The sequence below is a fragment of the Tasmannia lanceolata genome, unplaced genomic scaffold (assembly GCF_043159265.1).
Source record: "Tasmannia lanceolata isolate RefF3 unplaced genomic scaffold, GAP_Taslan_0.1 ptg000002l, whole genome shotgun sequence".
NCBI classification, from domain to species: Eukaryota; Viridiplantae; Streptophyta; class Magnoliopsida; order Canellales; family Winteraceae; genus Tasmannia; species Tasmannia lanceolata.
In genome coordinates, this window is record NW_027518679.1 from 49896955 (window position 1) to 49919118 (window position 22164).

Sequence of the window (22164 nt, forward strand, 5' to 3'; positions counted from 1 at the left end):
AAGCTAATCTAGAAATCCTAACCCTTCTCTAAGAATCCTACCCGTACCAAACAACTAAGAAAGCAAATTCCAAAATCTAAACTAATTTATTTCATCCCAAGTGGTGCCCACCTACACACGTAAGAGTTTACGACTAATCTTCTCTCTTCTTCTTTTTCCTTCATTATTCTCTTTGATTATAACCTTGTTTGATACTTAGTTGATAAGCAGATCAATTAAGTTGCAGAGGGGTATATCAAGGGCATTCTGTGAGAGTCAACAAGTTTCAGCTTCTAGACATGGCAAAGTTTTCCTATTACCTACGCAAAAAGAATACAGTCATCGTTGGAACTTGGAATTATATTGATTTGTGAAGGATCCATCAGAGAGGACTGGTATTGCCAGGCCAAACTACGAAGGCTGCAAAGGAGAAGAAAAATAGGGTAGATTCAAAAGCACAATTTAAATGAAGTTGTGCAGGTGTGCGAAAAACTTCATGCAGGTTGGCTGTTTGTGGAGTGCTGACGACCAATATATAAAATCAAAACAGGCAGGTAATCTGCACTTGTTGCAACAAGCACACTGGTAAAGGGATCCTCTCATATGTTTTTTTTAAATAATTTTAATAGAGCATAGATAAAAAATAAAAAATAAAAAGACATCAAAGGGCAGCTGCTGCCCATAGTACAAAGGTTCCCTACAAACCCCTGATGTTGCTAATTTATCGGCCAACTTGTGAGGTATATTTTGACATCCCACCATTACTTCTTTTAGCAACTCTTTATCTCACTAACATATTGATCAAATCTCCATGGGATGTCTTCTCTCCTTTTATCCATGAAATAATGTTGGATGAATCCCCTTCCATCAAATGTTTTCCCCCTAAATCTGACAAAGAGTCTTGCGCCCGTTAGAAGCGCCCTCACCTCTGCCTCCATTGAAAGTTCTGGCCTATTTGTCCCAAGTGAGATTAAAATAATCTCTCCATTTGTATTCCTAAAAAACTGCCCCAATACTTGCTGGACCAGGGTTGTCAAAGTACCTTCTTATACATTCCCATCAGTTCCATCAATTGCACAAATGGAAGAGATAAACTACAATTTAACAACTGTTATAAGTGGCGGAAACAGCCTCTCTGCAAAGCAAGGGTAAGGCTGCATACATCTAGCTCTCCCCAGACCCAACAATGGCGGGAGCCTCATGCACTGGGCCGCTCTTTTAGCGGACCCCAGCTAGTTTGGGACAAAGGCTTAGTTGAGTTGAGTTGAGTTGTATAAGTGGTTCTGTTATTAAATAATCAGTGGCATTGATATGAGATCTTTTTGAGTGGGAAACAGTGCCAAGATCAATGGTTGGCAGTTTCTCCTATTATTAGAATCACATGTGCACGAGGATTTTGAATAAAGGCATTCAAGCACTTAGGTTTGCAGTTACACTCAACAATCCACCAATAACTATATGGCCACATAGCGAATCAATTGACTGTAATAGAAGCATCAAAGTTACTTTCTAAGTGCCAACAAGAAGGTTTGCTTACTGTTATGGACAATTAAAAAATTTCACAACTAGTAACAAATTGGAGCATCAATGCATCAGATCATCATTTGAATCAGCAATAAGGAAACAACCTTTAGCACCCAACATGATGATAAAATCCTACAAAGGAAAGGACCAAAAGCATTTATCAGTTTTTGAAGGGTTGAAAAGAGAGGAGGGATATTGCATTGCACAGTTTTCCTATTACCTGTGAAAAGAGGAACGGGAAAACGGAAACCAGATCATTCTTTGAATTATATGGCAAGAAAGGACTGATATTGCCAAGCCTAAACATGGTTTCAAACTCTCCCACATCATCGTAGACTCCACCGAGTCGACTCCCTTTTGCATTGGCCGTGTTCCGTGTTTTGCCCCAGCCGTGTTTCACACTTTGCCTTAAGAAGTCAATAAAAACTCATTTTACTCTCCCGAGTTATGACTGCGTCAACCAAGTACTCAGCCACGTCAACCAAGTACTCAGCCGCGTCATGCTGAGTTGACTAGGATTTTCTTCGGCCGCATTTTGACCCTCATCCGCGTTTTGAAACACTGAGCCTAACAGCAAAAGGCTAAGGGGACGATAAGTGGACCGATTCTAAAACACGAGATATGGTGAGGGTCATGTTGTAAACTCATCAATTTAAAGTACTTATAGAGATGGACTCAAGTTGGAGAGGTGTGTGATAAACTTAGCTCTAGGCCAAACTGAAGATTAGTTGATCAAGCATGCAAGTTGGCTGTCTGCAGAGCACTGAGGGGCAATATGTTAAAACCATAACAGTGATAAAGGGAGCCTCTCATAAATTGGTATCAGTCCCATCACTTGCATCACTGGGAGCGGCAAACAGCAAACTACAATTTAACCACAAACCATTATAAATGGTCCTCTTGTTGAATTCAGATGGTTATTGATGTGAGATCTTTCTAGGGTATGCAATACTACGAAAGAAAATCAGTCATTGGTGTAAGATATTTTTTGAGTCAGCAATATTGACAAAGAAAATCGGTCATTCAGCTACACAAGACCATTTGGACAGAAGGCATTCAAGCTCTTTGGTTTGCAGTTACATCAACAATCCACCCATAACCAGATGGACAAACAGCGAACGACTGTAAGATGAGCATCAAAGGCATTTTTGTAAGTGCCAACAATAAGGTTTGTGATACACTTCTAGACATTACAAAATTTTCATACAAAAAGCACTAAGTGGAGCATCAATCTGTCAGATCATAGTTTGGATCCGCTTTAAAGCAACAACCTTAGAACCCAACATGATGATATAGTCCAACAAGGGAAAAGCCAAAAAAAAAAATATCAGATTAGGAAGGATTTAAAACAGAGGAGTGATAGTACCAAAGCTCACATTGAGAAGCCCACCGAGCAGATGAAAATGTGAGTGAATTAAGGCCAGGTTGTAGATTGCAACCTCCTCAATTTACATTAATTAACGGAATGCTCAAGGTACTGCAACTGAAGTATAAGCAACGGTTCCCCGTGTTATGAAAATTGAAATGGTGTCCTATAAACTTTAGTCTTAGGCAGAATGAAGATCCATGCTGTCTTTCCATATAAGTTGGCTACTTCTACAGAACCAATGGGAGATCATTAAAATCACATAGATATTGGCTGCTAGATCTTTTTGAGTTGACAACAATTCCAAAGACTAATAACCGCAAATTTGTAACATTACAAGTTAAGATTGACTAAATAGCTATGTTAAAGTATACGGAGAATCCTCTAAACACCAAAACTTTCAGAGATAGGTATGGCAAGGATCCTATGCATGTATCAAATTAGCGAAAGGATCCTTGGAACTTGAAATACAGGTGTACATTTTCACGATTACATTAATAAAATATTTATGTTTGGTTCTAAATTAAATCATTCATAAAACTTTTTACATGTCGGAAAGAAATTAACGAGAAAACTGTGAAGGAGAAGAAAAGTTGTGTCCCGCTGCCTACCAAGCAATCAAGATAAACTTTTATAGTTACTCTTTGGGAAATCAGAGTCCAGCAGGCATTGGGAGTACTTTTAAAGAAGATCGAGGTACATTCTATTCGTGTTTTCAGGACAAACTGGCATAAACCGACTCAGATGAAGCCAAGGCTTCTCCAAGTAAAATTGCACTCCTTGAGCAGATTTGCACTTTTCTTGAGAAGTTTATCTCCAACCCTTCTCTCTCTTCAGAAATCTAATCTCCAACCAATTCCTCACACAAGTGGGAGACTTCAAACATAGGTGTGATGATTCCTAAAAGGTTTCAGGCGTGGTTTTACATTTCGGTGGAGAACGAAACCGAAATTTGGCGAAATCCGGAATTTCGGCCGAAATTTCGAGAAAATGTAATTTTTAATGTTACCAAATTTCGGAATGAATTAAATATTCTTTTCTATTTTTTACCAAATTTCGGCCCGAAATTTCGGTGGGGTCCGAAATAGGTACCGAAACCGAAATTTATTGGTTTCAGGGAGGAATTTCTACTGGGTGTCAAACACTCCAGTCAGTGCCGCATCATTAATGGGCTCCCTATCACTGCCGCATTAATGTGCCCTGTCAATGCATGAAAGCTCGCAGGTAAGCTCCACGCATGTGAACTCCATGTCATCCTTATGTGCAGACCCGTAGCCAACCTCACGTTCCTTACAAACACGCAGTACTCTAAATTGGGACCACAACATACCAGAGTCCCGGATCATTATTTCACAAGGGGAAGAGCTTGTCTAATATACGATATCAGACTCCACACTCTTTCAGTACGAGTGTCCACTATATCACTTATCTCCCTCAAAATATGACTAAATGATACATTTATCCCCTTTTCCAAGTCCAATATCTCATGAATGATGCTTGTCAATCTCCACAAACTTGGACTCTTCTCAACGCCCATGCTACTAAATATACAGAAACCCTCCACCGAGGATTTTCCAGCTAGATTTCCAACCAAACATCCCCGATATTGTCCAATAATATGAGTTTGGATGCCATTCATGTCTTTTATCCTTGAAGGACTCAAAAGAACAAGTTCTATATTGTCTCTCTTCTAATGCAAGCTGATCTCGGATTTCCCAACAACCTTCCATTGAAACTGAACTTAATATCCTTTCCTTTGTTATGCTTTGTCTAATTCCATCCATCTTCTCACAGTTGTGACTTAAACCTTGTTCTGTTACAATTGCTTTTCCATATTTAGGATGTTTCGATATTGTCGTAGGTTTCCGTATTTTCTTTTTCCTATATTATTGATTCCTATTCCCTGTTTTACTCTCCCTAATTTCCAAAACATGTAGATGCCATATGGCTATTCAGCAAGCAACTGTTACTGTTAGCACGTTGGAGGCCGAGTTTCCTCGAATTAACTCAATTTTTTCTCCATTTTCTCCTTCTCTGTTCTTATTCTTTATTTTCTGTTTTGATAGAACTGTGTTCTATCATGTTCCTTAATGCATCTAAAGTCCCTCCTCCCCATGGACTAGTGAGTTACTAATCTATCTGTCCGTCCACTAACTCTAACAAAGTGTTAGAAATAAATTTTCTTATTTAGATGCTTTTCCTATTTATGTTATTGCTATCTTATACTAGGTTTCCTTATTTTTATATTCCTTTTCTGCTGATTTCTGTTTCCTTATTTTGCTTCTCCTAATTTCTATATAATGTAGATGTCGTATGGCTATTCAGCAAGGAATAATCAAATAGTGCAGTTAGCCAGTTAGCATACTGGAGGCCGAGTTTCCTTGAATTAACTCATTGGAGTCCTGAGTTTTCTTGAATTAACTCATTATTTCCCTTTTCTCTATCATCTTCTTCTCTATTTTCTTTTTCCACAAAGACGTGGATTTATCATAAAAAGTTCTTATGAAACTCCTTCTAAGTCAAGCACACACAACCCAAAAAATACACAGAGATACTAATATTCAAGAACGCAGAACAATCCCTATCACCTAAACTTCCAAAGCCATGAAAATCTAAAAACTTAGATGCATTTGGTTAGGAGTAAAAGATACTGCAGTATGCTAAAGTTATTCAAAGATAGGTTCAAATGAACAACAATAGATCCAAAATTAGATGCATTTTCAAAGAAAGAAAAGGAAAGAGAAGTCCAGAAAATAGAAACCTGAGAGAAGAAAAAGATTTGGAGGTGGGAGGTTCCTTGCATTTCCTTTGATGGCAATTTCGTGCTGAACGATCTAGAAAGAGAGATCGACCAAAAACTTCCCCTATTTTTTAGGAAATCCAAATTTTCAGTTCCGCTTGGGGTTAGAAAAGGAACAAGACGAAGAGAAGATTTCCTATTCGTCTCCCGTTTTCTCATGTCGTCTTCGTATAACTCTTCTCGGAAAGGGAATTGGAGAGTTTTCATTGGTTGCATTTCGAGTTTGGAGGAATACTAGTACCTGGTGGGCCCCATCGCTCATTCACCCTAGGGGCGCAACTCGGGTTGGGTTCAATCCGAAAAAACATGTCGGGTAGGGTTGGGTATCTTTTGGATCGGGTTTAAGCTCAGGTTCACGTTCAGGTTGAGTTTTCCTAACCCTGGTCGGGTCAGGTTTGAGCTGAGGGAAGGATTTGTTGAGTTTTTCGCCTAAGAAAACCCACTTTAATTACGAAGCAACTAAATATGTTGATAACATAATCAAATCAACAAGAGAGCATTCACACAAGAGAACACAAAAGATTTACGTGGAAAACCCTTCAACGAAGAGGGAAAAACCACAGGGCAAATCCGACGAAATATCCACTAATCAAATAAGTAATACAATGTCTTTCTCTCAAGTTTTCACCCAAAACTTGAGCCAATACAAGAAATAAGAGAGATAAAAGATACCTCGTTGTGAACAACAAAACCCACTATCTTACCAAAAATTAACTACTTCGATCTTCAAGTCGAAGAAACCCAAATCCTCACGAGGCCTCCGTGCAACGAGAGGATCTAACGGCGAGGTGAAAATCTCCAAGAAGAACGCCCCAAAATAGGCCCTAGGTTTTGACTCCAAGCAAAACCCCTAAAGACACAAAGAAAACCCTTGTTTCTTCTTTTTCTTCTTCTCTTCCTCTCTCTTTTTCTTTCTTTCTTTTTTTCCTCACGTTTTTCGTCAAAACGTGAACAACCATTCTCAGCCCCTTTTTATGTTTTTGTGACTCACATCACACACACACACACACGGCACTTATTTTCCTATTCTAATATGAATTGGTGTGTTGGTGTGGGGCCTACATGGGCTGGACCCACAACAATCTCCCCCTTCAGGCCCATGAAGAGGAGACACCAACCTTGACTCTCACTTGGAGTCCATAAGAGCTATGTCTAAGCATAGCCCAAGCTTTCCTTTGAAAATAACCTTAGCCATCATATCAGACAGATTCCTATCGACATGAATCTTCTTCAACTGCACAACCGCATTTCGATCACATCACAGATCCATCGGTTCCTGAAAATCAATTCCACTACTGCCAGGTATTCTTTGCTTTTATGAGATTGTATCTCCTGAAATCTTTTTCGCTCCCCCTCACTAGCAACCAATATATAATCTGAGGTAGGATATCTTGTTGATGGCCGATGCTCTCTAGTAGATCTTCTAACCTGAGATTCCACTATCTCTGTCTGTAGGGGCTGCTCCCCCTGCAAATGATCTTTCACAGTATCATGACCACCTGCATCTGATCCATGATCACTACCATCTTCTTGCACTTCTCCCCCATGTGTAACATGCTCTAAAGGAGAACGAATAGATGCAAGATCAATAATACCATCAACCACACTTTTTCCTTTAGGGTCTTCAAGCCTCTCAAAATCTGCAAAAGTCCAGTCTTCAGTAACATTTACCATATCTTTGCACACCTTGGCATAAGTCTTATATAGTGTGCAACAAACCTTCCCCTTTACAATAATGAGTGAACCTTTGGTAAGCTTCTATATTCCCTTACCAAAGTAGCTTTCATAACCTTCCCTATCGATGGCTATCCCAAAAATCAGATTAAGGAGCAAATCAGGAACATGTCGCACATCTCTCAAAGTCAACGTGCACCCAACATTGGTTTCTAAGCACACATCACCAATTCCAACAATCTTTGAGAGACTAGTGTTGCCAATCTTCACCATACCAAAGTCTCCTGCTTTATATGAAGTGAAGAACTCCTTGTTGGGAGTAGCGTGGTAAGAAGAACATGTATCAACAACCCACTCTATACCCTGATCTGCAACATGTAAACACTCTTCTTCTCCAAAAGAGATTGTTATCACTTCTTCATCAGACACGGTAGCCGTAGTGTCTTTATCATCATCATTTTTCTGAATTTTACCTTCTTTTTGCTCTCCTTTGTAAATCCAACAATTCTTCCTTATATGGCCCTCTTTGCTACAGTGGAAGCATTTTTTTCTTCTCTCTTAAATTTGACATTTCTCTGGATTTGTCATAATTTTTTGACCCTCTGCTTTTACTTCTACCCTGTTCTCTATGACAAGAGCCTGTGCATGGTCTGTACCCATTGATTTCCTTCTAGTTTCTTCATTAAGCAAGCTACTATTAACTTGGCTCATGGTAAGTACAACATCTGGAGCAGAGTTACTAAGTGAAACCACCAAAGTTTCCCAACTGTCAGGTGACGAGCTCAAAAGTAACAATGCTTGCAACTCATCATCTAGCACCATCTTCATTGAAGGCAATTGGTTCACTATGCTCTGAACTTCATTCAGATGCTCTGCAATCGAACCACCTTCTTTGAACTTCAAGTTTACAAGCTTTCTAATTAAGAAAGCTTTGTTCCCAGCAGTCTTTCTCTCATAAAGACCCTCCAACTTTGTCCAAAGCGAACGTGCAGATGTTTCATTAGACACATGATGGAACACACTATCATCCAACCATTGCCTAATATGTCCAATAGCCTTTCTATTCAATTTTTCCCAATCTTTATCGGACATGCCAGTCGGTTTGGCCTTATCACCTTCAATGGGTTCATACAAATCCTTACAATAAAGAAAGCTTTGTTCCCAGCAGTCTTTCTCTCATAAAGACCCTCCAACTTTGTCCAAAGCGAACGTGCAAATGTTTCATTAGATAATTGATGGAACACACTGTCATCCAACCATTGCTTAATATGTCCAATAGCCTTTCTATTCAATTTTTGCCAATCTTTATCGGACATGCCAGTCGGTTTGGCCTTATCACCTTCAATGGGTTCATACAAATCCTTACAATAAAGAATATCCTCCATCTTTGGTTCCCAAATCATCCAATTTGATCCTATAAGCTTGATCATGGTTCCCGTAGAACTCTCCATCTCAATCCACACAAAGAACTATTCTTCCAAACAACCACGGCTTTGATACCACTTGTTGGGACACTTAACAGGGTAGAACTCGCCCCTAAAAGCTAGCTGTTAGAGAGAGGGTGCCCATCCCTTATAAGAAAATCCACATCCATTGACTTTTCCGATGTGGGACTATTTTTGCTTTCACGTGGAACCCCCAACAATCTCCCCCTCCACGTGGAAGCAACGTGGACAATCTCGCCCATCCACGCGGGTGCAACGTGGGAACTACGGGATCTACCCCGAGGGATAATTCCGTCCTCGCAGGCATTATTGGGGTTACTGAGATCTTCCCCGAGGGACATTCCCGCCCTCGGAAGAAAACCGGGGTTACCACGCCTTAGCTTTGATACCACTTGTTGGGTTTTTCACCGAAGCAACTAAATATGTGGATAAAATAATCAAATCAACAAGAGAGCAATCACACAAGAGAACACAAAAGATTTACGTGGAAAACCCTTCAACGAAGAGGGAAAAACCACAGGGCGAATCCAACGAAATATCCACTAATCAAATGAGTAATACAACGTCTTTCTCTCAAGTTTTCACCCGAAACTTGAGTCAATATAAGAAACATGTGAGATAAAAGGCTACCTCGTTGCGAACAACAAAACCCACTTTCTCACCAAAAATTACCCACTTCGATCTTCAAGTCGAAGAAACCCAAATCCTCACGAGGTCTCCGTGCAACAAGAGCATCTAACAATGCAGTGAAAATCTCCAAGAAGAACGCCCCAAAATAGACCCTAGGTTTTGACTTCAAGCAAAACCCCTAAACACACAAAGAAAACCCTTGTTTCTTCTTTTTCTTCTTCTCTCCCTCTCTCTTTTTCTTTTTCTTTTTTTCCTCACGTTTTTCGTCAAAACATGAACAACCACTCTCAGCCCCTTTTTACATTTTTGTGACTCACGTCGTCACACACACACACACGGCACTTGCTTTTCCAAAATCGGAAACGATCTGTGGACCCCAATCCAGAGGACGGCGGCGAGGATACGAGATCCCCGTCAATCCTCTAAGATCTCCACATGTGAAGGAGAGCTCTACCAAGGAACTCTCGAAAGAGTGCCTCTCACAACATGAGTGGCGATGTAAAATGAGACACCTCTTGATTCGAAGACTAGCCCGGAATCGAGACATACCTAAAATAACTCAAAGTCGTCATCCAAGGAAGTCGGTCCTGGACCCCATGAAATACTATGTTGCAACGGATAACCAGAGATACAAAAGTCCGTACCTGATGACGAATGGGAAAGGTGTTAGGCGCCCCCAATTCGCCCGAATGTAAACACCTGGTCTCTTATGCCATTTATTGTTAACCTTGAAGAGTTTTGGACGAAAATCATGTGAAATGGGAACGAATATCCCAGAGATAACGTCTACCTAAGCATGCATGTCCCGGAGATGGAAATAATAAGCACACACAAAATAAGTGAAAGAAGTGTCACCTAAGCATAGCTAAGTTATAAATTTCATGCCTAGTTGGTGTCTATGTTCTGGTGGGCAAACACATGCATGCTACAGCTAAAGGTATAAAGCCTGTACAGGAAAGTAAGAAAACACAACAAAACACACAACATGACTCGACACTACATACGATACGACACAACAAACCCTAGACTCTAATGTGAAGTTTGACTCGGACCAGAATGGCCATCCCGGCTGCTCTACGTATCCCGACCTCGAGAAGAATCAGAGTCAACGTAGTTCAGTGGCCTATTCTTAGCTATATTGCCTAAATGTGCCTCGACCACACTAGACTCGACGCGACACGACTCGACTCATGTTTTAGTTGTTTAAGTATTTTAGACACGCCTATATGATCCTAACTAATGCAAATCAATCTAGTTTAATGCAGGTGAGCCCTACATCTTATGTGCAATTAGATTGTATGTCCTAAGGAAAACAATGGGCTGACTAAGTGCATCCTAATCTAGCCATCGGCTCGACTAAGTGTCTAACCGACCATAACTCGAGGCCTCCTAACTCTAGGGACACTCACACGAAACACGTAAAGCATTAACATAACCAGAACAAATTCCTAACTCTAATGCACCCCAAACATCTACGACAGACTCCTAACTCTATGGGAAGATCTTTTCGAAAATCGGGTGTAAAAGATTTGTTTGAAGAATTTTTGTGTTTTTGAATGATATGAACATGTTTATTTTGAAAGGTTTGACTGGACCTGTGATAAGGATCTCAAGCTGCCTACGTACCCTGTGGAAAGGGATCAAGCCAACGTAGTTCGAAAACAGCTGTTTCAAAAAACGCATTGTTGTTTTTTTATGTTTTTTGTTGTTTTTGTATTTTTGTTATTTAATTTTTGTGTGTTTTTGTTTATCCCTTATGATTAAAGGGGGTTTTGGCTCAAGAGGTTGTCATCCGTCATAGTCTAAACAAACTCCGAAAACCAACCGAAAGTCCCAAAGAACCGATAAAGATCTTGAAACACCAACGATAGTCCCAAACTAGCGTATGTCTAACAAAAGAGATTGAGTTTCACATGGACAATAGGTGGGCAGAAACAATATCAAGTGTCAAAAGGATGCTCTGATACCCTATCACGTAGATGCAACAGTGCGAATAATGTGTACTCGCTTGTAGGACAGCTTGAGTAACAAATGAGATTGGCACGAAAGTGAAATTCCAAGTAGAGGCTATGAATTTTGAAAAGACTTCCATCTTGCTAGTAGAGCACAATCATGATTCGGCAATTCTCAGGTCACACTTGTCTTTCAATTCATCCACATTCCAAGATCAATATTTATGGGAGTAATAGACTAATTATATGCCTATCCATTTATGAATAAAAGAAGTAGTGTCCAACTTGAACTAGACCATGCTAAGTTTTCAATTGGAATTGAACAAAGAACGGTCAATTTATATCAGACACGATCTGTCCACGGGACACATTTAGGCATTTCAACAAGAGTTATATATCCCATCTAGTTCTAACGAGTGAAAATAAAATTTGAAATGAAGGCAGAACGCAAGCTGTCAGATCTAGCTATTAGAAACACACTCAAGTATTTAATTTGGGGAAATAAGCTAATTCAGAAGCTTGCCTTGGTAAATTCAGATGCATTGCATCCCAATATGACTCTTACGATTCCCTTCCTTTAATACCAACTTTGGATGAGGACTGACGCGAGACAGAGGAATTAAAGGGAGAAATCCATCAAGGCAAATTAACATTCTTCGCAAGGAACGAAAGAGGGGCTAGGCTCTCTTAAATTTTCCATGTATAGAATTTCAAGACTTGGATCAGGGGTCTGATCCAAACCCCCAGATTTCAATGGAACTAACAAATGGCCCAAAATATTTTAAAGCCCTAAGCTAGCATGGATGATGCAGCAATCCACAAAATGATTTAAACCCTAAATCAACATAGTCTACATGATTTTATTCAACCTCTAATTCGAAAAGGAGACAGCCAATTACCTGAATCGTTGATGATGGTGGGCTGCGAAGTCTTCGTGATGTTGAGCTCTCTCTATAGCCAAGCCCAAACACCAGTAAACACCTCCTTTCCCGTCTATTCCTCCACAAATCCTATAGCCTTCTCCTCAACTAAACACTACTCGATCTCCCCTTAAACTCTAATCTTTCTTTCTCAGCCCCAATATGAGAACATAACTAAATTTCTTCTTTTCTTGGCTCAAACCCTAGAGACCTTTCTTCTTCTTTAACCTCCCTTTGCAATCCTCCTTCAACCTCCAAAATAGAGCCGAGTCTTCTTCACAAAACTCTAATAGAAGACCTCCATTTATCTCTCTGCACTCTTTCTACTCCAAAACCCCAAACAAAAATAAAGGACCCATTACACACGCAAAACAGAAAGAGCAAGATGAGGAGAGATCAAAACCTCTTCTTTTCTTCTTGGGTTCAAACCCTCAAACCCTCTTTCAGCTAGCCCTTCTTATTTTCCTCTGATCTAAACCCTAAAGCAGATGATATAAAGAGGGTTGAGATTCTAGGGAGGTAGATGATGACAGACAAGACGGGGACGATGAAGATGATGGCTGAAGCTTAGAGATGAGATGGTCTTAGTGATGGTGGCTGATGGTGGCTGATGGTGGATTAGAAGGAAGTGGGTATGGTCGGTGGGGGAGATGATAGGGAAGGGGAATAAATGGGGTTTGCTGGAATTTTGGGAAGATGGTGGTGAGTTTTTGAAAATGGCCGAGATGGATGGAGTCTTGGGGGTCGGAATCGGGAAGGGTTGTTAGAAAAGGAACAGATGTGGGTTTTGGATTAGAAAATGGTGGAAATGGAAGTGAAAAGGATAGGAGAAATGGAAATGGTGGAGGCGAATTGGTGAGTGGAGGCTAGAATGATGGCCGGAATAAATGGAGGAGGTGCCCCTCTCCTCACTCTCTGTTGGGACTTGGGAGCAGCCCCTAAAATGAAGAACCCCCTCGCCCTTTATTCCAATGAAAATCAGCTCCCCTCTCCCAAGCCCTTTGTTCGTTTGGGCTTTCTTAACAAATGGAAATGATATATTTTGACCCCTCATCTTCTCTTGGACAGCCCTCTCTAGTGTATTTACGTTTTATTCTAAAATGGGGTGGTCCGGGCAATAGCAAGGGTTAAAGGAAAGAAAATGATATTTTCGCTCCCCTTATATCTTCTCTGGACAGCCCTCTCATATTGTATTTTGCCCCCATTTCTCCCATGGACAGCCCTTGATAGTGCATTTACTATGGGGGGCTAGGTAAAAAGGGAAAAATACTCTCTTTTCTTTTGAAATCATATCAGCACAACCATGTTTTGACAACTGCAATAACTCGTATGTCTTTTCTTCTCTAATTAGCTCTCAAGAGCTATCTTGGAAAATGTAATAACCACTTAACAGCACCTGAAATACTAAGACAAAATGAGTTAGTGTGCATATCAAAATATGGTGTGCGGAGTAATCATTAGCAAGGTTTAAAATTTCGGTTTCAGTAACTGTTACGGACCCCACAAAAAACCGAAATTTCGGATTTCGCTTAAATTTCGGTCCGAAATTTGGTAATTTGGTTCCAAATTCCGAACTTAAATTTAGAAATTTCGGACCATTCCGAAATTTTGGCCGAAATTTTGTAACACTTTTTTTTTAAAATAAATAATGTCGGTCTGAAATTTGGTAAATGGCGAAAAATTGAATTTCGGAAATTTTAGGTTTCGGTCCCCACCGCTATCCGAAATTTTAAACCATGATCATTAGAACCTAGGGACTTAACTAGAGGAATGTAAATACCAAAACTCTCAGGGGGTTTTGCAATTTTGCGAATTTCGGGAAAATGAGTACGGGGGATCAAGGCTTCGAAAAGTTTCACAAAACTAACTATGAATGGGGACTCTTCGGGAATTTCGGGAATAATTTCGGGCCTCAGAATTCAGGAGTTTTTTAGATTAATTTCGGAGTTTTATTCAACGCCGAGACTTTATTCGATTTCAGAAATTTATTCAATTTAAGGGAAAAGGGACCGATCAAAATGAGGTGTCTACACGATCCCAACTTGTTTCCTTTTTCAAATAGGAAAGTTACTTTCCTATTCTAATATGAATCGGTGTGTCGGTGTGGGGCTTACATGGGCTGGACCCAGAACAGGATTCAACCGACCTGATTGCCTCGTACATTGCAGCTGGGTGTCCCAAGTAATGAAAAGGGGCGCATTTATCTTTTCCCATATTTTAGGTTGGACTACACCTACTAACCTGAGTTGCACCTGTAGTTTGTAATTTCCCATTTATGTAGAGCGCGGGGGGGGGGGGGGGGGGTGTCAACGTATCCACTTTGGATCTCTGCCTTAGTCGCGATCCATTCAAATTTCCTATGGGTCGGGTCAGATTCGGAGCATTCGTTGGATCCCACTTCCTACTTCTCGGTTACCATTTCAAATTGGATCATTCTACATACATTTTACACTGTTAAAATTCTCAAGATGAATGCAAAGGTGACCAATAGTTGTGAGGGTAAGCTGTAGCAACGACAACGCAATGGACTAGGGACTTAGGGTCAATGGTTAGAGAAGGAAGAGTAAACGGAGACTCCAGACCTGAGACATGATTAAAACAGTACTAAAAAATCTTCTTAAAAAAAGAAACAATACTAAAAATAGGAATTGTTCGAAAAAACACATATGGCTTATTTTACCAAAATACCCCTAAAATAATACTTAAAGTTATACAAAAATAGATGGTATTTTTGTAAAATAGTATAATAAAATCAGATTTAGGACTGTCCTCCGGGCTTTTGCTGGTTGTCCGGATATGATTGGTAATAATTTCAGATCCAATATAGGGTCCTGAGAAGTGTCCGTGGCAACTCGATGCATGCTGTCGAAGATCCTAACCTTCGGATCTGTGGAGGTTTAAAATAAAAAAAAACAACGATGAAGATGAAAGGGTTAAAGAACCCACGTGTCGTGATGAGAATTAACCAACCACCAAAGAGTGAAAGAGACTACCAATGTACTGCGCCAGGTGGTCCGTTCTCTATAATAAATGTCCTTTTAATATGCTCTGGTGGCAAATCTGGTACGACAGCAAAATTGATAACGACACCTCTTGTAGGTCCCAACTTTTATTTACTGAACAAAGTGTTTCAGGTGTCACTGCTTTTGGCAGTCGCTCCGCTCTAGTAATTGTCCTTTTTTTTTTTTTTCCCCACCCACTCAGCAACAGAAAAAGATGCTTTTTATAGCCGCTCCACATTTTTAATAAATTCCGAATATCCTTTCCCAAACTTGAAAAAATAAGGCCCCTTTTTCCCTTCACGTGTAGGTAAAACTTCAAAAGGAAGGTCTATCCATATCTATCATCTATCTAATATCTATGCTGTTGAGGAAACAGTTAACGTCTACAGATGACGACAAAAGAAAGGTGTCGCCTTATAAAATCAAAGGGCGCACAATCAGTCAAATTTTCCGGAAATAATGTCCGCAGTGCTTTTTTTTTTTCTTAATAATGAAACGCTCAACGTATTTTGATAGGAAATGTTATCAGCACTGCTGTATTTTGATGATCGCACTCTCACTTTATTAAAAGTACCGTATGGCCCGCACTTTAGGATGATCCAAACCGTCCATTAGACGGGCCACAGCCAAAATAGGTTGTGCCCTAAAATAGATCAACCCTCTAAAATTCAGATCGGAGGGTTAGGATCAACATAGGGAAATGATTTTAGGGGCACAACCTATTTAGGTTGTGACTCATCTAATGGACGGTTTAGATCATCCTATGGTGTGGGGCATACAATACTCTTAATAAGTGCTATCATCAAAATACAGTAGTAGTTCTGGTCAAGGTTTAAAATTTCAGTTTTGGTACCGGTTTTGGACCTTGAAAATTTGAAATTTCGGCCGAAATTACCGAAATTTCGACCGAAATTCAGAACTTTCGGATTTGGGTTGAAAATTTAAAACCATGGTTCTGATAACATTTCTCATTTTTATTTGCTTCTACTTTTCACTGTATATAGGACAAACTGATATGGGTGTCAAGCTTAATATAAAGGGTCCCTTAATTAGTTTTGTTTCCTAATAGCAGACCACACATTATTAAATTGATTTTTCAGAATAGGTTCTCGTGGGCGTGGGGGATCCGACATTAAAGCACGGAAATCACGACTCGCAATCAATAAACATCGGATCCGGGTCAGGGACGGATCCGTATGGGCCCCACATGTCCTTACCAGATCCAGCCGACCACGTGCCTAGTACGAATAAGGAGGCACCACGTGTGCCTCTAATTTAAATGGTTTGCGGAATACAAATTCAAAATTTTTGAATTTTCTTCTAAATCATCATATAATATAACGCAAAAAGCAGGTATCGCTGACCGCGCGTGCTCTGCTCCCACATAAAAAAAAGGTATTTTCCCAATTTATCGGGAATTTCTCGTCTACTTATTAGTTTGGTCTAAGTTTTGGACTTGGTCAGAGATAAATTCGCACCCCTTGTAGGATAATTCGCCCCTAAACCTGAATTTACGATAAAAAGCGCTAAAGTCTTCCTCATAACCTCCTACAAGGCTGCGAATTATCCAAAAAGTGGTGCGAAATTATTATGTCCCTTGCACTTTTGCGTTTCGAGAAAGTCGGGAGCGATCAGTCCCTTAAATCCTACGTGGCATTTCCGAATATTAAAATTAATTTTTTCTCGAGTATTCAAAAATTATAAATCTTAGGTGGCATTTCCGAATATTAAAATGATTTGTAAGAGTATTCAAACCCTAACAAGAAGCAACCACGAGTGTGCAGGGCTCTGTTTTTTCATGGCTTCCACTGGTTTTTGCGTGGAGATATTCAATTCAGAAGCTACCTGTTTCCTTCATTTTCACTATTTTTCATTTCTTCATCCTGCCTATTTAAATCTCATTTCACCTGATGTTTAACTTAACTTCTAAAAGTTTCAGATCTTGAAGAATTTTTCTCCTTTTCTAGATAAAAAAAAGGTGAGCTTTCTGAAGCTTCTGATAGTGAATTAATGGAGATTTTCTGTCTCATCTGCTTGATTTCCTGATCAAAGTTCTAACATGTATTTAAGGCGTTCCAGCTAATCATTCACCAGTCTCTGAAACGATTTTATTGCTTTTCATCTCTTCTTAATTATCGTTCGCCTTTTTTCAGATCTACAATAAGAAAATCATTGTAGATTTGTAAATTTCCATTAGGTTTTCTTTTAGGCCGATTTTTTAGATCACGCACTAGAGTTCTGTTGCTTCGAGATTTCTCTTCATTAAATTATCGTTGGATGATTTTCAGATCTACAAAGATTCTTTAAGAAAATCATTGTAAATTTCCGTTAGATTTCTTTTTCGGCCGATTCTTCGAGATAATGCGCTAGATTTCTGTTGCTTTGAGATTTCTCTTCATTATCGTTCGCCTTTTTTCAGATCTACAATTATTCTTTAAGAAAATCATTGTAGATTTGTAGATTTTCGTTAGGTTTTATTTTCGGCCGATTTTTTAGATCACGCACTAGAGTTCTGTTGCTTTGAGATTTCTCTTCATTATCGTTAGATTTTTTTTCAGATCTACAAAGATTCTTTAAGAAAATCATTACAGATTTCCCGTTAGGTTTTGTTTTCTGCCGCTCTGTTTCAAGATCACGCACTAGAGTTCTCTCGCTTCGAGATTTCTCTCTCCCAACTCTGAAGCCATGGCTCCGTTTTTGTCTGATTTCAAGACAGAAACAAAACCGGTTAAACCTCGATCACTTGAACAGAGATCTCTAATGCTCAAAGACTTTCTGAGCGAAGACACAAATTCGTCCCCTTGGAACAATTTTCTTTCATTTCCGATCCGATCTGATTCCGATACGACGGTGAGAAAACTTATACACACAGATTTAAACACCAAAGACACAAACAATGAGAGAAAATTACACAAAAGCCGATCAAAGGCTTCTCTGAAGACGATCTCGGCCCTCCATCAGGCATCCGAAACAGTAATCAACGCTCTCAAGCATCTCCCTTTCACAACCGTGAAATCTTCACTAAACCCTACAAAAAACCCCTCTAAACAGGGGATTCTACTTAGAAACTTCTCCAGAAAACTTAGAAGAAGCTTCTGGAAGAAAAACGAGGAAGTTGAACGCGAAATCAGCATCAAAGTTAGGGTTAAAGACATTATAAGGTGGAAATCATTTGCAGAGTCTGATGAGAAGGAAAATTCGTTCAATTTTTCTTCTCCCATTCATAACATAACCACCACCACCAGTAGCCGAAGCAGTTGTTCGGAGAATGATTCAGAGTCAGATTTTTTACAGTCTTCGAGTAGCAGCTCGGAATATTCTGGTGAAAATGAGGGTAAAAACTCGTTTTTACCAGAGAAAAATGGTGTCGGTGAGGATTCTCTACAGACAGTTACCTGCTACGGAAAACCAAAGGTGTGTTTATTCAATGGTTCATTTATTTGATGGGTATATAAAATCACGAATATTTATGTTTCTGTCTGCTGTTGTGGGGTTTTGATATCTTTCTTTAATCTTCCGGAATCTAATTTTTCTGCACATTCCCCTTTCATTATTTTCTAGATATGTTTTCGAGCATGTGTAGAGAAAAACCCAGAGTAATCTGGTGCTGTAGAAACTTCGTTGACTTCACCATGTGATTAATTGATGACTCCACGTTGTTTTTCTGTCGTTTTATGAGATTTGACTGTCATGGAGCTGAAATTGGTTTTTTAAACATGTAGGTTTTGTAATTTTAATGGGATTTTCATTTTTAAATGATGGTGGCTTGTCTCTGTTGTCGTCTTCTCTGGTAAAACCAAATATCAGGAGGATAGAAAAAGTAGTATTGTTTCGGATGGAACCCCCCTCATTTTGTCTTTAGCTCGAATCCAATAGAAAAAACAGAGTGGTATCCTTATTTAATTCAGGGATATCTTTATTTTCTACCAATCCGTTCAAAACCAGCGTAGGTTTTGGTGCACCACGCATTTTATTCTTCTGCTACCATCCCTTGTTGGTGGTTGAGGGCCTTTGGTAGTGTTTTTTAAGCTCTCTCCTTTGGGATTGGGTTTTCCTGTTTTTGCTGCTCGATTGCTTGTTACTGGTTATAGTCAACTTCTCCTGTCTTCTTATGTTTCCTCTTTGAAAGGAGATTGATTCATCATCGACGTTTTTAATTTTTTTTTACGGGCAGTAGATCTCTCTCTCTCTCTCTCTCTCTCTCTCTCTCTCTCTCTCATTTTTATTTTCTGGGTTTTTTTTGGTGTGATCTTTTCTTTTCTGGGTTATCTCTTTTCTTTTCTGGGTAATCTATATTAAGAGTTTTTATATGATGAAAGGCTTTATATTAAGAGCCTGTTCTGGGTTATCTATAAGCTTTTCTAATATAAGAAGAAGATGCTTTTCTGAACTTTTTCAAATGATTTCTCTTGATTGTCATAACATCGAGCTTTATTTGAAATTACAGGCAGAGGAGGAGAGCCAAGGAGTGTTAGATAGCAGTAGCCCAGACGACAAAGAACAGCTGAGCCCAGTTTCGGTGTTGGATTTTCCATTTGAAGATGAAGATACCACGTCGTCTTCCTTCCAGCAGAGTCTGGCAAACATGGAGAGTATGCTTCTTTTCCTTTCCTCTTTTCTCTGCTTTTTTAAGAGAGAAACTTGCAGAATCTTTGGCTTCTACACTCGCCAACTATTCAAAATGGGGTTGTCAAATTACAAAAATACTCTAATAATTTTAAAATTTCCTACTCTTTTACACACGCAAAAGTTCCTATTCAATTTTTTATTTAAAGGGGCTTTTAATCTGTGATGAAAAGGGGCTTTTAATCTGTGATGAAAAGGGGCTTTTATTTAAATCGCAGAGGGAAAAAGAAAATTTCTATCAGAAATGTTTTTCCTGCAATCCCCAAACGGGGCATAAGGAAGGAAAACACTTTCAAAACGGGTAATAAAATGACCAAAATACTCTTCGTTCAGGTTTTAATTTTCTAATACTGCCATCTTAACCTACCTATCAAAGGCGGCTGCACGTGATAAACGCTGATTTCGCGGCAATTACTTGAATGATTCACTCAAAAAATAAGGGTATTTTAGTCATTTCGGTGGGCATAGGATTTTTTTCCCATTAAGCTCTCATTTTTTGTCTTTTTGTACACGTGTAGACAAGCAGGAACTCGACTTTTTTTATCCAATCAGAATTTTTTTGTCTTTTTGGTAGCCCTCGTTTATGACAGTGCTTTGTCTTTCTGTCTCACAGGGTCAAAACATAAGATTCGACGATTTGAGAAACTCGCCGAGTTGGACCGGGTCAACCTGGAAAAACGAATCGCTGAGTCAGAGCTGGAATCTACCCACAGCTCAGATGAAGAAGACGAAGAAAGAGCAAGGACTCTGCTTAAGCTTATCAAAACAAGCTTAGGAGAGAGCACAAAAACCAACTCAGACATGGTCTTGCTGGATTTCTTCAGAGAAGGACTAGAGTGGAATCGACTGAGTCGAGAGGAAGCAAAAGGGAACGAGTTGGAAGAAGAGCTGCTGAGTTGGGCAAGCGATTGGTTGGATGGTTATGGAGAGATGATGGGTTGGGGTGTGGAGGATAACAGGGAGGCGCACGTTAAGGAGATTGAGAGGGGAGATCGGTGGAGAAAGTTTTTAGAAGAAGAGGACGATCTGACCGTTGAAATAGAGAGTGGAATTTTGAGTTCGTTGGTTGAAGAGCTCTGGCCTGATCTCTCATCTCGTCTTTAGATTGTACAGCCCTTCGGAGGGTAAATTTGGAAACAAAAGTATCGGTGAATTAGTGAAATGACAGGAATGCCCTTTAAAACAAGGGGGCATGTTTGACTCTTTTTGACCTTTGAATTTTTTAATGAGAGTTTTGTTCTCAAGAGTAAAAGCCAGCTCCTCGCTGGCAATTTTGGATATACGGAGGGTAATCTTGTCATTTTAGAACGGGGAGTGTTGATAGACTGATAGAGACGAGGTCAATGGTGGGAGCTCCTGAGCCAGAAGCCATTGTGAGGTGTTGGTAGAGAGATGAAGGCATTTTGTGTATATGTTCGAATTAATAATATTATATTCGGATATAATATAACAAGCTTTTATTTATTTTTGAAGTCGGATTTACCTACAACTTTGCCTCATAGAATACTAGTAAGTTTTGTTTGGTTGTCAACCTTGTGGAGTACTGGTATGGGGTGTCATTACCAATATAGAGAGAAAAGAAAAACATAATTCCCAAGAAATCTTTGAAAATTCTACCTTTTTTGTGTGGATTTGGCATGGATTTCATAGGGATGGGTACGATGTGTCACATCGACAAACATGCAATGATTTACCAGGAGACATCCCTAGTAGTGTCATGGGATGTCATTCTATATTGGCAACTAAAGAGAGGGTTCTGCGTTTTGCTGACATCTCACCCAAATGCCAATCAAAACCCTCTATCTATCCCGGCTTTTGTGCAACCAATATTCCCAACGAAACAAAGTGACATTTGACACCAAAGACAACACATGTGAAATACTCACTTGTTTAAGAACCAAATTGCCATAGTTTAAAAAAAAGTTTTAAAGGCAAAGAAAAACATTAAAAGGGGTGAATTTATCCTCAAGCAGTGAACCATTCTCACAGAAACCGTTTCGGGGGGGATTTTATCCATTTAAGCGGGGGGAAATGTCATTCCCCTAGGTTTTTTAGCGAGATTAATTTTAGTACTATATCAAAAATGTGGTGACGGAGTTGAAACAACCGCATTTAGAGATAACATCATCAATTGTGTTGCCCAGAAATCAGCCTTTAGCATTTTTGGTGAAGGGATAGGAATAAAAACATGTTATTTTTAGTGAGATTAATCTCAATCCTTCAGAAAAACTGATTTCTAGGCTACA

General features: G+C 39.5%; 1 protein-coding gene and 1 long non-coding RNA gene across 3 annotated transcripts; one reads left to right on the forward strand and one right to left on the reverse strand.

Annotated features, from left to right (window-relative positions):
• Positions 1–1398: 1398 nt before the first annotated feature.
• On the reverse strand, positions 1399–12345 carry LOC143877032 (uncharacterized). 2 transcript variants are annotated; one of them, XR_013250529.1, is made up of 3 exons: positions 12270–12345; positions 1724–2625; positions 1399–1635 (listed from the first exon to the last, which is right to left on the reverse strand). It is a non-coding gene; the product is annotated as an uncharacterized LOC143877032 (long non-coding RNA). The 2 variants fall into 2 exon arrangements; XR_013250530.1 differs by having other exon boundaries at positions 1724–2367; positions 12270–12341.
• A 4705-nt stretch (positions 12346–17050) lies between these two features.
• On the forward strand, positions 17051–21407 carry LOC143886470 (uncharacterized). Its single transcript, XM_077390448.1, has 3 exons — positions 17051–18706; positions 19740–19884; positions 20532–21407. Exons 1-3 carry the CDS (start codon positions 17978–17980, stop codon positions 21020–21022), a joined length of 1365 nt encoding a protein of 454 aa, XP_077246563.1. The 5' UTR covers positions 17051–17977; the 3' UTR covers positions 21023–21407.
• The last annotated feature ends 757 nt before the right edge of the window (positions 21408–22164 follow it).